Below are 16,314 nucleotides of genomic sequence, written 5' to 3' on the forward strand. Positions count from 1 at the left end.
GGAAAACAGGAGGATCAGAAAGGGTTGTGACGCCCAACATCCCCTCATGACCAGCCGCCGCCAAGCGATCAGCAACCCGGTTCTGTTCTCTGAAGATATGGTTGAACTTTATAAACTCAAAGGAAGATCAGAGCCTTCTAATAGCTTTGATAAGGTTTCGGCTATTTAAACAAATAGCATGATTATCAGAAATCATTTTAATAGCCTCGAGGTTGTCAGACTCAAGAGATAACATTCAAACCCAGACTCTTAGCAAGCTTTAGGCCAGAGAGAATCCCCCAAAGCTCCGCTGAGAAGGACGAACCCAACCCCAGGTTCTGGGTGAACCCAGACAACCAGGCGCCCCTAGCATCTCTAAGAACACCTCCAGGGCAATCTTCTCATCTTTGAGGCAGGAGCCATCCGTATTTAATTTCATCACTCCTTCTCTCGGCCTGCTCCAACCAAGAAGGTGGACATCTTTCTTCTGGGTTGACCTAGCAAGAGAGTCCCCTTTGAAGCTATCAGTGATATTTGAAAGTTTTTCCGAGAAGAATTCAGCTAAATTAGGAATATAAACAGTTTTATCTCCAAAAATCTCCTCGTTCCTCCACTTCCAAATCTGGTGACAGATGATAGCAAAGAAAATATCACCATGCTCCAGGTTGGCCAGTAACTTCCCACTAACTCCATCAGAAAACCAGTCCAGCTCAGAGTGGGCCAGGAAAGAAGAAGAAGGTGGTGGGGAAGAATTTTCCTCCACACCTCTTTACTCTTAGAGCAGTCCCTAAGAGCATGGCACAAAGTTTCCACATGGCCTCTGCATCTGCTGCAAGCTCCTGAATCCACCAGATGCCGTCTATTCCTATCCAAATTAGTAAGCAGCCTGTCCTTAACACCAAGCCATAGAAAGCTCCTAATGCGGTAAGGGATTTTTAAGGCCCAAATGATTTTCCAAATTTCAGAGAGAGGACCCGACCTATTATGGTTAAAGGCTTCAAAGGCAGATTTACAGGAATAAGCCCCATTATTAGTCATGGCCCAACAATGACTATCCTCATCTTCCTCCTTATTACTTATCTTCACTCCTCTAATTCTAAGGAGAGTATCCAGACTAAAAAAAGTGTCAAATTTAGACCAAATCCAGTCCCCCTCAGAATCAACCACATCGGCGATCCTCCAATTACGGATGTTACTAGGCGGAGGGGAGCAACACACTTCTAATAAAGATTTGTCTCCAATCCAGATATCATTCCAGAAGCTGATGGATTTGCCATTACCCACCTCCCAGCCAATCCCAGAGCAGAACTCTGCAAACACAGCGCTAAGCCCTTTCCAGAGAAAAGAATAATTATCAACTCTCTCCTTGGGGCCCCCAAAAATCTTATATTTACGATACTTCCCACAAAGAAGACGAACTCAAAGAGAGGAAGGGCATTGCCACATTCTCCACAGAAGCTTCATTAATAAAACTTTGTTATTATCCTTAGCTTGTCTTATCCCAAGGCCTCCCATTCTTTTCGACCGGCAAACCTCCTTCCAAGGGACAAGGTGGATTTTTTTCCCCTCTTCAAAATCTCCCCAAAGGAAACGCCGGTTGATTTTGTCAAGTTCATTAAGAACAGGCTCAGGCAGTCTACAAGCTTGCATGATATGATTAGGAGCCGCGCAATTGACAGACTGAATTAACGTAAGACGGCCCGCCAGGGAAAGAGATTTAGCTTTCCAACTGGCACACATCCCATTAGTTTTGTCCAGAGTTTCTTTAAAAGAGGCTTTGGAAACTCTGTCACTATGGAGGGGGACCCCCAGATACTTACCCAAGGAATTAGTTAGAGGAATACCAAATAAGTCACTTAGCCTTTTACAAACACTTTTATCCATGTTTTTAGAGCATAACATCCGAGATTTATGGATGTTAATCTTCTGGCCAGAAGTAGTGCAGAAACAGTTGAGGATATCCATAACCACACCAACTTGCTCCTCATTCCCTTCCACAAAGATCATCACATCCTCAGCGAAGAACAAATGGGTAATAGGAGGACAAAATTTGTTGATGGAAACAGGATGGAAATTCCCATTGCTCACAGCCTCTTGGATAAGGTGCGATAACCTCTCCATAGCAATAACAAAAAGGAAAGGACTCATAGGGTCCCCTTGACGGATCCCCCTGGAAGGAGAGAACTCATCTGACATATCTCTATTGATCAAAACCTGAAAAACAGGAGAAGAAATGCAATCCTCAATCAATCTCCTCCAGCAATCCGGGATACCAGCTCTCTTTAAACTATCCAGAAGAAAACTCTAGTTTAAACGGTCATAAGCTTTCTCCAGATCCAGTTTGAGAGCCACAAAACCTTTCTTTCCCTTCTTCATCTTCATGGAGTGAACCATCTCCTGGGCAATAACCACATTATCCATCATCTGTCTGCCAGGAACAAAACTACCTTGATTCTGGCTAATAATCTTAGGAAGAATACACCGGAGTCTATTTGCCACAATTTTAGTAATAGCTTTGTACAACACATTGCAAAGACTAATAAGCCTCATTTGTAAAAAGGAGGAAGGTTTCTCAACTTTTGGGATCAGAACCAGAAGGGTTTTATTCACCAGTCTAATATCGTTGGAACCGCCGAAAACACCTTTAACAAAACTGTAAATGCCTTCCTTCACAGTTTCCCAATGTTTGTGATAAAAGCTAGCAGGAATACCATCAATCCCAGGAGCCTTAGTAGCTCCAATACTAGAGAAAGCCAGATCAATCTCTTTCTGGTCAATAGGATGGAAAGCTTCCCTAATAGTTTCCTCCTCCAACCTAGGAAAAGAAATCCCAGAAAGGGCTTTATCCAGATCCACATAATCCTCTTTAAATAAGTCTTTATAAAAGTCAAGGGCCAAGCGACAAATATTTTCATCCTCATAGACCCAATCACCATTAGAATCTTTGATAGCATCGATCTGATTCCTCTGCCTTCTAATAATAGTAGAAAGGTGGAAAAAACTGGTATTACGGTCTCCGTCCTTAATCCAAGCCTTTCTGGATTTTTGAAACCAAAGAAGCTCTTCCTGTCTTAGCACATCTTCCAACTCGTTCTGGAGAGATCTAAGCTGACAATTCAGACTGTGATCAAAACAGATCTCCAAACAGCGATGAATGCCTTCAATTCTTCTTAAAAGCTTATTCTTTCTTCTGATAATATGGCCAAAGATGTTTTTATTCCATCCCACCACATTCCTTCTGAAACCCTCAGCGGCAAGGATAACATTGGAATGGGGCTGCCAATTGTCCTGAATAAAGTTTTTAAACTCAGGGTGGGACTCCCAGGCGACCTGGTACCTAAAAGGTCTATCCCCTTTAGGCCGATGACATTTCACCAGCTTAACAAGGATAGGACAATGATCAGAGTGGCGGAAAGGAAGATTCAGCACATTCACTTCGGGAAATCTATAAATTGCAGCAATATTCGCATAGACTTTATCCAAACGAACAAACATGCTATTACGTTTCCAAGTAAACTTGTGACCAGCAGCTCCTAGATCAGACAGCCCACATAAATCCATATTCTACTTATGATTGAGACACTGGTTCATATAATGGTTACCACCCCCTTTTTTATCATTCATAAGGGCAATATCATTAAAGTCCCCAGCCACCATCCAAGCATCCACCATGCTCGTACTCATAGAATACAGGATTTTCCACAACCTTTTACGGTTAGCCATGACAGGATCGGCATAAACAAAGGTGATAAAGAAGGGTTTATTACCAGGGTAAAAAATCTTACTGTGGATAAATTGTTTATCCATACTGATAATATCAATTTTAACACGATCTGGCTTCCAGAAAAGCCAAATCCCCCCGGCCCGACCAGTAGCCTCAGATCTGACACACCTCCAATTCTTAAACTTCCTAACCACCTCATCTGCTTTGCAACCACTAATCTTGGTTTCTAGCAACGCAAAACAAGAAGGATTAAATTGTTTAATTAAATCTTTAACATGGATATGGGTAGCCGTACTAGCCGCACCTCTAACATTCCAAACAAAAAAGACCATCAAAAATGAAGACTACTGACCACAGGCCCAAACCCTAAACCAGGTATTTATTCGGGGCTCCTGAGAGCCTTGAAGAGGTGCCAGTAGGCCCCCTTTTATCCCAAGAATCCAAAGAACTATGGTTCTTCTTCTGATTACCCTTAGGTTTTTTCATATTCAACTTATTGACTCCCATAGCCTTTCCATTTAAAACATCAACATAGGTTTTCGGATTACTAACCTCATTGTGCTTCATTTTCCCAGTTAGGCCAATATTCTGGGAGCTCCCCATGGCAACAACTTTGGAATCAAACAGAGGGTTTACAGAGTCAACTAAGATAGCAGCTGGCTCAGCAGATTCTAACCCTGGCATGCTTAACTCCATATGCTCATTAGAGAAGTCTGAATCATGGCCATCCTCAATAGACAAGACCCCGAATCTTGATCCTGAACCGGGGGCCGATTCAACACCAGCTCCAATCTTGATATCGGGGGGCCTAACCTTGATCTCAGGAGCAATCTGGAGAGAATTCATCTCCTTACTGATATCAGGGGGTTGATTTCGAACAACGTTAGCCTACGACCTTCTTCTAACCGACCTTTTAGCCAACATCCAGAGGCCAAAGTTCCTCCCTTCTCCTTGAATTTCCTCAACTCTTACTTCATTAGTCACCAACACCTCTTCAACCACCTTCTTTCTCTTAGGACATCCATCATAAGTATGGCTAAACGTACCACACTCATAGCAAATATTGTGAATACCTTCATATTCAATATGAAAAAACCGTATTCTGAACACAGAATTTAGACAGAAGAGGCTTAGCAAGATCAATGTCGATACAAACCCTGGCAAACTTGCCTCTCACTGCCCCAATGGTAGTTTTGTCCACATGGTGAACTTTTCCAACAAGGCCTCCAATTTTGTTAAGAAATCTTTCATTATAGTATTCAATAGGTAAGCCTGGGAATCTAACCCAAGTTAGGATCCTGTTAACAGAAAAGTCGTGAGGATTAAAATTTGGGACCCACGGCCTTAAAGCCAGAACATGATTGGATATAATATAAGGACCGCCATTGACAACGGCATTAAAATCCTCCGCCCTAGTAAATTTAATGACATAATAGTCATTCTCTAAGTCAATAATGGTGACTTTCCCTTTCTTCGCCCACTGTGCCTGGATTCTTTGGGCAAAATAATTAAAACTAATCATTTTTCCAAGCACAGTAACTATTAAGGCTAATTTCCATTTAGATCTAAGGGCGCATTTATCTCCCGAGGAGAGCCTAATCATAGGACATAATGGGTCGTCTTGTCCACTATCCTCAACATCAGAGTCGGAATAGACTTCCTCAGACTCATCTTCGATTATTTCTTCCTCTAACACGGGTTCCTCCTCGGCCACCCCCATCACCGTATCTCTCCAGGAGAATTTCCCCACACCTTGCTTGAAAGAATTTTTGTTTTAAGTATCCACACATGACCGAGAGCCCGGATTCGAACTAGAAAATGGTTCAACTTGAACCGCAGCCCCCTGGATAGTTGTCCCGCCCTTCGGGACAGCCGATCCACCAATCTGGACCGCCGGCGCTCCCACAGGGACAGCCGGGTCCCTGCCACCAACATCTTCCTCCTCTACTGCCCTAAGTCTAGGGGCCGCTGTCGGCAGCCGCCAGCCTTGTCGGCACACCAATCTGGGCCGCTGCTCCACTGCCCAGAACCTCGCAAACCCCTTCCGCCCTGGAACCAGCAGCCCCGCGCCACGCTCCCTCATCCGCCCCAGATTCAGGAATCCCGCACATCCCGCCCTTCGGACCAGCCGACACACCCTCAAGCGATGCCGGCAACCCATCCAGGCCATCCGCAGCCTTACCGCCCACATCTTTTCCCTTATCCGCCCCAGATCCAGCCTTTTCTCTCCATTCCTCAACCCTCGATCCCGCCCCTACCGACCCCAACTCCTTCTCGCCACCCTTATCCCCATACAGATCCAGCCCTCCGCCCCCCTTGCGCGCCGCCGGCCGGTCCCTTTCCCTGGATCGCTCCCTCACCCTCACACCGGACCTCACCGTTGCTCTCTCGTCGCCCTCAACGCTCTCATGCCTCGTCGCCCTCATCGCTCTCTTAGAGGTATATTTAAATCTTGATCTCTTAATTTTATATTATTTGTCCATAAATACTAATATTATATATAATATATCATTTAAATTTTATTAATTTATATTTGATATTATATGTTTTAAATAAAGATTATATTTATTTTTATTTATGGTAAAAATAAATATATGTAAAAAGTGTAATTACTAGATTTAATTAATAGCTGAAAATAATTTATACATTAAAGTTATTATTAGTGTGTATCATACGATTTTAAATTTACGCAATAGAAATATTTTTTTTGCAGAATAAATTTTTTATGAAAGGAAAAAATTCTAATAAAAACATTTAAATTGACCTAATTGTATTCATATTAATAATATGACAAAATATTATGGCAAAGTTTTACTTAGGGAATCATCACTGTATATAGAAAGGTGGGTGGCTCATCAATGTGGGATATTTCACTCTTCCATTCATAGTTTAGCTTTAGGTCCTGTTTGGGAATTAGCTGTTAGCTGATTACATTAACTGATTTGACTAGCTGTTTGTGTGACTTGTTTGGTAAAAATTAACTGATTGATAATAGCGGTTTGTGCAAAAAGACGAATAAGAGCATTTTTTTTTTTTTAATTTTAGGACCTGTAAATTAAAAGTAGGGTTAAAGAAGTCCATTAATTTTAATATTGCAAAACGCTAATTGAAAAAGCTCCTTTCTAAATTAGCGTTTTCATCCCAAAACTCTCTCTCAAACCTCTCTCCACCAAACACTCCAATCAGTGGTTTCAGTGGTCAAACCACTAAAGTTGGTCAAAACCGCTCTTTTTATCCCAAAACGTTCTTTACCAAACAGGGCCTTAGTAAAACAATCCCACATTGCTTAAGAAGAAAGAATCTTCTCAAAAAGTTGTATATAAAAAAGCAAAGATGCTTTAAAACAAAATTAACTTCTTATCCAATCTAATTTGGGTTTTTTTATTTAATTTTATAGTAATTTTTTTAATACAAACCGGGTTGAATCTGGTTCACCAAGTTGATCCCGCCGGTTCACATAAAAGTCACTATCAGTAAAGTACTTTGATCAGTAACCCCAAAGTACTTTAACCGGATCAGATGCTTGACTGGTTCCGGTTTTTAAAACCATGCTAGTAACAAAACATAAAATGATTTTGACTTCTCTTTTTGACTAACTTTTTCTTCACATGCTAGTATAAGAGAAAATTGATTTTTTTTTTTTTTTTTTTTGTTCAAAAGTAAAAGAGATATAGATAATTCCTGAAATTGAAACCTTTTTTTTTCCTGAGAAAAAGATTGAAACTTTTAACAATCAAGTAAAATAAGTGGATACTTATTATAATATAATTTAAGTTGATAATTATGGTTGTGAAAGGCTGCAAAGGATAAGGCCAAATAATATAATTGAACACGCAACCAATACAATACATTATATAAATTTGAACTCAATTACTACATTTTATTATAACCAATTTTTTTTTTAATAGAAAAATGCTTGTAATTTCATTAGATAAAAAATGAAAAAGTATAACAAGCATAATATAAGGAATAAAACCTTACATGATTACAGATTAAAGCAAATACAATATCCATGAAGGGATGAAAATGACTACAAAGAGCAAAAATAACCCATAAAATGCACAAAAAACACAAAACAATATATTCCTCGTTAATCCAAATCTGTAGAAAGACATCTACAATCCAAACTTCATCTTTTAGACCATTCCGAATATTTGGATCTGAGTCCTTTTTTTTGTTGTAACCACATAATTTATTGATCTATAGATAAGATAAACTATTTCTGCTCTTACTAAATCCAAAAAAAGTATAAACGACAGAATAATAAAAAACAGATACAATCAGACGGATAAAAAATTGAAGAAATATATGAACACAAATTGAAAAAGCAATAAAAAAATTACAGAAATTTAATCAGGTGTGAGGACGAATCCTTCGTCCTTCTCAAAGTTGATGAACAAAATAGCAGTCATGTGTTAGATGTGGTGGAATAGGACAATATCAATAAATTCTAGTAAAAAATTCGCACGTTTCTTCCTTTTAAGCTACTTCAATGATAAATAAAGTACTATATTTTTTCAATTGTCAACTCAATTGCCAATTGAATTTACTATCTTATTCTTATTATATATATATATATAATCGCTCTTGTTAACTCATAATAAAAAATAAAAACAAGATACACATTTATACCAATAGTTATTCCAAGATAGCGGATTTAAACTCCACTTAGAAAATAATATAATTTTAAATTTAATAGTGAAGTTTAATTTGATTGGATTGTTTTAGTGTAAACAAAAGTCTAATGTCCTGTTCTTTTTGACTAAAATTAAATTAAATTAACTTAACTTAACTTAACTTAATTGAACTGAACTGAATGCTTCTGAACTGAACTTAATTGATAAATTAAATAAATTAAATATAAATAGTTATAATTATAATAATTAATGATGAATTGTATATAAATAATATTAATTGTTAATTATCTATAAATTATTATAATAAATTATATATAAATAATTATAATTATAATAAATAATGGTAATTATTGAACTGAACTGAACTGAATGCTGCTGAACTGAACTGAACTTACTTATGCTGAATTTAAGTCAAAAAGAATATGGTCTAATTCACCCCAAAAGGTACCTTAAAGGGTAAGGATTGCCTCACATATTTAAGGAGTCATATAGCTTCCTCATTTAGCAATGTGGGATGTCTAACACGCCCAATTCATTTGGTGCGTGACGCTAATATCAGCGGGAGCCCCAACATTGAACCATGGCTCTGATACCATGTAAACAAAGGTCTAACTCACCCCAAAAGGTACCTCAAAGGATAAGGATTGCCCCATAAATTTAAGGAGTCATATAGTTTCCTCATTTAACAACGTGGGATGTCTAACATTTAGGAATCAAAATCAATTTTCCTTTTAAAGAAAATTTTTCTATATCTACATGTTTGGATGATATAATTATCATGATTACAATAAAATATGTGATCTTTTTCATTTTAGGAGAAATATTTCTTTGTGATTTTTGAAAATTTAAAGCTTTGAAAGAGTCATTTATTGAACGTGATTCTTGAAATCCAATTCCGCATTTATCATAAGAGTTTTTATGAGATGTTAATATCTTTTTATAATGTATTATCTTCCTGAAAAAAAAATCTATTAAAGTTTAAGGTCAATTTTTCACATTTACTTTCGAGATCGTTGGTCTTGATTGTTTTTTTTTTTTGAGTGAGTTGGTCTTGATTGTTAATTCATAATTTATCTCTTTAAGAAATTTAAGCTTGTTTTTTCATTCAAGGTTAAGACTTTTTCATCTCATTAGACTTACAGTAAAACCTCTATAAATTAATAATGTTGGGACCATGGAATTTTATTAATTTAGAAAGTTATTAATTAATCGATAAATTAATAATTATTAATTTATAGAGTGATTTGAATTTTTTTTAAATAAATTTTAAATTACTAATTTAAATAATGTTTTTTTCTAAAATCAATGAACAAATAAAATTAAATGTGCATTATATAAGTTAATTGAACTTGGAAGTTCATTATATTTATATTAAAAATGTCCAATGTATCATAATTAATGAATTACTATATAAATTTACATGGAGTGTTGTTTCAAATCATACCAAAAATGGCTTCTCATCTAAAAGGTGTTAATAAATCAACCATGATCGATCAAATCAGAAAAACATTGTGTGAGTACAAGAGAGATCATCATGCAAGCACTCAAAAGGGTTTACAAGATTGGCTAAATGAAACATATCATTTGAAAGTTAGTCAAGGTACGATATCTAACACTCTTAAGAGATCATCTGAATATCTTTTTGCTGATTTTGGACAGAGAACAGATATCAAGCGACACAAATCAGCCAAGTGTCCAGACATGGAGAAAGTTGTTTATGAGTGGTTTCTCCAATAGATTTAACTACATTTAAATTTCAAGAAAAAACAAAATACTATAGATTCATATTTTGCTAAATTATTCTAAGTATGTATATCTATATATATTTCGCATATGTATTTGAGAAATTATTAATTTATAGAGGTAATAATATAAGGTATTTATAAAGAGTTGTTCTAGAAAATTATTATCTTATTAATTTATTAAAATTGATCATTTTTTGAACTGGATGAAGTCGGGACCAAAAGAAATTATTATTTTAAAGAGTTTATTAATTTATCGAGTATTAATTTATAGAGGTTTTACTGTATATTTATGCCTTTTGTACTTTAAGATGGGTTCTTAAAACAAGTCATAGAGTTTGCAATAAGGCCCATCAACAATTTAATAATGAGAGAAAAAAATTAGAATTACCTCTACTTTCTTCTTCATCTATTAATGATGTATGAGTTGCTACCTTTATTTGTTGATTTTCATTTGCCATGAAGCATATTTGAAAACCTTCTTCATCATTTAATACATCACTCAAAAACCACGGAGATCTGAATTGACAGGTGTAAGGAATTGTCAAATTATTTAGGGTGGGGAAATTTTACCTTCGATGGCTAAATTTGGATGGAGTGAGAGTTACTGCTCCCGAACTGTAAGAATCCCCGTTCCGCACCTGGGATCCCCAACAAATCCATACGGGGGTCCTTAAAAAGTCGTTGAAACTATATAATTAAAACCATATATTTTATATGATTGATTTTGATTGATTATATGGTTATATAGTTATACATTAGTGGAAAAATGCTCATTAATTAACATGTGTCGCTACTGACCATCAATTGCGACGATCCTTGTAACAGATAGTGACACACATATGTATAACACGTCGCTATTGATTGATCAATAGCGACACTCCTTATAAATGTGTGTCACTATTAATACCTATAAATTTAAATATAGTGACAAACATAGATAATATGCGTCGCTATTGACTATAACGACGCTATTATATTACGTGCATCGCTATTGACCTTCACATAATTGTTAAATTCGAAACTAATTCACCAATAGCGACGCCTATAAGAAACATGCATTGCTATTGATTTTAAAAGCTCCACACGGCGTGTCTCGTTCCCGCACACGTGTGAAATAGTGAAAATGAATAGAAAGTTGAGAGAAGTCAAGTCAATAAAGATGCACGTTACTAACGAGCGCCGTTATTGACTTTAACAGCTCCACACGACGAGTCTATCTTGCCACATGCCATTTTAAATGGCTAAAAGTTGGCAGAGATTTTGAGAAGACTCAAGTCAATAGCAACGCTCGTTTGTTATGCGTGCCGCTATTGACTACCACATGGCGTGTGTGAACTTGATACGCCATGTGGGAGTAGTCATGTCTTTTTATGTGCATTCAAATCACTCATAAAAACCTAAATCTTTTCACTTCTCACTTAGTCTTCATCTTCTTTAGCTCTACGTAGCTCACTTCGCCTTAAACCTTTCATCTTCATTTGTGTTTTCATCTTCTCCGGCTCGACTTCATCTTCTCCAGGTGCAATTAATATTATTCTTCTTATTATTCTCAACTAATTTTTGCAATATACTTCTTATTCTAAACATGTTTATATGGTATTTAGTGATATGGTGCTTAATGATGACGCTTGCATATCCACTTTATTTAAATACAATCTATTGGAAGTAACTATTTCAAAATGCAACCATACATTCAAAACATATATGCATGTATTTAAAACAGATCTTACTAGTCTAGCTTAGTCATTCTCTCTCCATTTCCGATGTACAATTTGGTTCATATTCTTGCTTCTATCACTATCGTTTAGAATCGTCTCCTTAGAATAGTCACTAATAAATCATTTACATAACAACAATGAATCAGCAAACAAATAAAAATGTTTAATTTATTAACAGAGGAAATAAATTAAAATAACATACACTTTGATAAGTTATGATATTTAACTGTATATCTATAAACAAAGAAAATCAGCCAAATTAACAAAACACAACATTATGTTTAAAATCATACATTTTGATTTGCAAGCATAAAAGAAGCAAGATTAGTGATATAATTAAGCAGTGCTAATCATCTGGGAGTTCTTGATAGGATAAGAAGACATCATAGCAATGCCACATTTGCCGGTATAAGTATCAACAATATTGCGTTGCATCCTTATATATCCATTCTCACCCCAATCTTTGCCCCATGAATTTCTGACTATCCAATAATCAGTTCCATTTTCAGTTCCGTATCCAACAATAGCCACTCCATGGTCTAACTCTGCTCCACATTCACCTGTAAACACACCCTGCCCATTTCCCACATCCATTAGCATAAAATTTTGCTATTCTAACTTTGACGGTTTGATGGGCAAAAGATAATCCAATTAATATAGACTGAGCTTAATTTTTTTCCCCTATATTTACCAAAACCGCATCGTTTTGAAACAAATTAAGATGCACTAAACTGGAGTACAATCTGCACCCTAGTGGGTGGACAAAGGCGGAATCATCCTCTTATGAGACTAAACTTGTTCATGTTTTAAGCCAGGTCAGGCCCAACGAGTTTTTGCCAAAAATATTTCTCTCAAGCCCAGCCCAACCCGTTATTGTTTTAGGCGGGCTGGGGTTGGATATGTTTGGGCTTGAAAATCAAAATTCAAAACCCAATTCAAATCAGCCCATTAAAAATGTATATAACTTTTGATAATTAAAATTAAAATTTTATACTTAAAAATAAATATTCAATATATAAATTAAATAATTAATATTAATAAGACGGGTTGGACTAGACCGACCTTTACTATTTTAATAAAACTCAAACCTAATCTTGGACTTTAGCAAACCTGGACGTAAAATCATTTTCTTTTATCTAAATCTGCTTATTAGATGCGGGTTGAGCATATACTCGGACCTGTGAACAGATTTATTCCTGATAGTTGGGGTGTGTTGATACCTTGTATTCCTATGCTTTCACCTCTAAATCAAGTTAAGAATCTCATTTTTCATTGTGTTACATGGATCTAAGAACAACTCTTTTAGGGGATATATATATATATATATATCTTAAAAGAGTTGCAGTTCATCTAAACATGTGATATGTCCATGAGCAGACCCAGACCATAACCTGGCACTTAATTTAGGTGGGTTTGGTTATGACTTAAAAATCAAACCTAAAGCTTAGCCAATAAGAACATCTAAAAAAGAATATAATTTTTCTTAATAATAAAAAATAAAATTAATATTTAATATATAAATATATAAATTCACTAATTAATATTAATAGAACCGGCCGATTTGGATCAGTCCGTACTATTTTTATAAATTGCAAACCCATTAAAAAATAGACAGGCTTTCCAGACTCTTTTTATCCAAGCTTAGTCCATGGAACACGGGCCTTGATGGGCCAGGTGGGTACCCGATCCGTGAACGTTCATGGTCTAATTTCACCGTAAATATTAAGAGTAAAATACTGGTAGATATATCCTTATTACCTGGAGGTAAAACTGAAAGGGCATGCCACTTGCTTCAATAGCAACACTAACAGGCTGATGAGCAACTGCTTTCTTCAAAGAATTCTCATCAAAAGGTTGAACATCTTCAAACCCATCAATGCTAGCAGCCTTACTACTATTCATCTAATTAAATATCCCACAATTAACTTAAGTTCTGATCATATAAAATAAAATGTTGAGTTGTAATAAAAAAAAAAAGAAAGAGAATAGAGACCTTGGTTGTGTCACATTGGGAATCAAAAGCTGTGTATGGATAATCAGCTTCAGTATCAATGCCACCATTTTTAATTATGAACTCAAAAGCATCATCCATTAAACCTCCATTGCAACCTGCATTTGAAGCTGTGTCACAGTCTACCAGTTCTTGCTCTGACAGAGATAGAAGCTCTCCTGTTGCTATCTTGTTTATCCCTTCTACTGCTGCTATTGTTGAAAATGCCCAACAACTCCCTGCATCCATATTAGTGAAGCGTTTAACGTTTTACTATAAACCGCAGAAAATATAGTGTTTAGGTCTAAATTTATACAACAACAACTTTAACCTTTTTTCTCTTTTACGGAAATAATAGCATTTTAGAGCTTTTGATGAAAAATTGTTTGTACACAAAATTGTGTTTCTTTTCCCTCAAAATATGTTTTTTCTTTAATGTTATTTATATCTTTATAATATTTTTGTCAAAAAGAACAACCTTTAATAAATTATTTTTTATTAATTTAGTATTATAATTTGTACTTTTATAATTTATTTTTTGATTAATTTAATACATGCTCATATTTGATATTTTATATACTAACTGCAATAGTTTATTATAATTTTATTAAACACTAATAATTAATAAACTAAGAACAAACAACTAATAACTGAACCAAATAATGAGTTAAGAACAAACAATTAACAACTGAACCAAATAAATTCTAAATTAAATATTTTAACCTATCGAAAGTAAGTGGTTTTTTACTTAATTAAACAACTTAAGTTGTTTAATAATTTTAATTATCAAATACACTTATTGTAAATAAGTGTCTAAACTATTAAATTAAGTGATGTTTGAGGTTATCAATTGGAATTGCATTTTTTTTTTTTTTTTTCTAATTTGATTGATTTTGACTTTCTTTTGTTTGTTAGCTCAAACACGGGTCCTGGACCAAACTCAACCTTTATATGGGCTTAACAAGCCCATAAGAAGAGTTTTGAATTTGAAAGGTCTACATGAAGTGGCAACTACCATTCCTAAGTACCTTTCACAAGCCCATAAGTTGAATTACATCAATTTTATCTCCTAAAAATGAAATAAAAGGGCAACTACCATTCTTAACTACCTTTCACCATTATTACAAAAACTATTTAACTACCATTCTCAACTCCCAACTAAATATCAATCTCACTATTATTTTATTGGAAAAGTATATTATATATATAATTATTAAATTAAATTGGTTTAATTTAAACTTTTATAGAACTAGTTTGACACTAGAGTAGAGTAGATGATTTAATGATAAGAACAAGAATCAATTGAGAGATTGAATTATAGTAGAAAGATGAATTTTCAATATATCTACTATGTTTTAAAATCCAAAATCTAAAGAAATTAGATCCAAATCAAACCCATTAATATTTTATTGATATTGGATTAGACTGTTAGTTAACAAAATTAACAAGTTAAACCTATCTACTTCAATTTTTTCTATATATAGCCTCATAATTTCATATTTTATTCAAAAATCTGACAATTAATTGATGAATTTAACAAATTGTAATATAACACGTAATCTACTATTAATGGTGCATTAAGTCAGTTGTCAACTTTTTTCTGTAAAAACTATAAAAACAAAATGTATTACAATTGAAGTTTAGAGACGAAACTGATAAATTATGACAGTTAATCAAGCTTGTAAGTTTTAATCTTTTACTTTTTCTAGAAAATGCATGGAAAACACTAAAAGAAATAAGAAAAATAAAGAAATAGAAATAAAGTAATTAATTACCGCAACTTCCTTGATCTTTGATAGGATTAACAACTCCGGCATCTCGCCAATCGACAGATTCCGGCAACTTATCACCGGCCCTGAAAGTATATCTCTGACTGGGTTTTCTGGACTTGATTATTCTAGTTCTAGTGCCCAAAAACATAGCACGATATTCCTCATTAGTAAGATCAGCAAACCTAGTCAATCCGACCTTGTAACTACGGTTCTGAGAATTATGTTGGTCAATGAATCTCAAATTATCCTTAAAAATGTCAAACCTCTTTTCTCTTTCCCCTATCTTATTATACACCTTACCATGCTTAGCTAGCCACCAATTGTACATATTCATCACTTCAACGTCGCTTCTCTTATCATGGACTTTGTCGTAGCTGATTATTGACATATCTAAGGATGAACATAGACTGATGAAGAAGAAGAGGAGGAGGGAGAGAAGGGTAAATTTGGGTATGTGTAATGCCATGGTTGAATTTGAAGAGTAAGGATATGATATGAAGAGGGTTTGTGGAAGTATATAAAGAGATTCAAGTTAGTTTGGAAATATTAATGATTTAATTTCCTAAGTTTGTAATGGGCTTCAAATTAGCCCATTAACACTTACCAGCCAGTCAAATTGGAAACATGTGACATCTAATTTGTAGATTTCAAATCTAGATATTATTTGATTTGGTGTTTGTTGGGTCTCACGTTTATCGTTTAAATGTTTTTAAAATTCACTTTATTAATATATTCCTGTTACTCCATCT

General features: G+C 35.1%; 1 protein-coding gene across 1 annotated transcript; it reads right to left on the reverse strand.

Moving 5' to 3' along the window:
• Nucleotides 1-11,945: 11,945 nt before the first annotated feature.
• On the reverse strand, nt 11,946-16,071 carry LOC136230367 (cysteine proteinase RD21A-like). The gene is made up of 4 exons (XM_066019424.1): nt 15,569-16,071; nt 13,797-14,032; nt 13,562-13,705; nt 11,946-12,376 (listed from the first exon to the last, which is right to left on the reverse strand). The coding sequence occupies exons 1-4, from the start codon at nt 16,029-16,031 to the stop codon at nt 12,140-12,142; spliced, it is 1,080 nt and encodes a 359-aa protein (XP_065875496.1). The 5' UTR covers nt 16,032-16,071; the 3' UTR covers nt 11,946-12,139.
• Nucleotides 16,072-16,314: the final 243 nt, after the last annotated feature.

Source organism: Euphorbia lathyris, chromosome 5 (assembly GCF_963576675.1).
Source record: "Euphorbia lathyris chromosome 5, ddEupLath1.1, whole genome shotgun sequence".
NCBI lineage: Eukaryota > Viridiplantae > Streptophyta > Magnoliopsida > Malpighiales > Euphorbiaceae > Euphorbia > Euphorbia lathyris.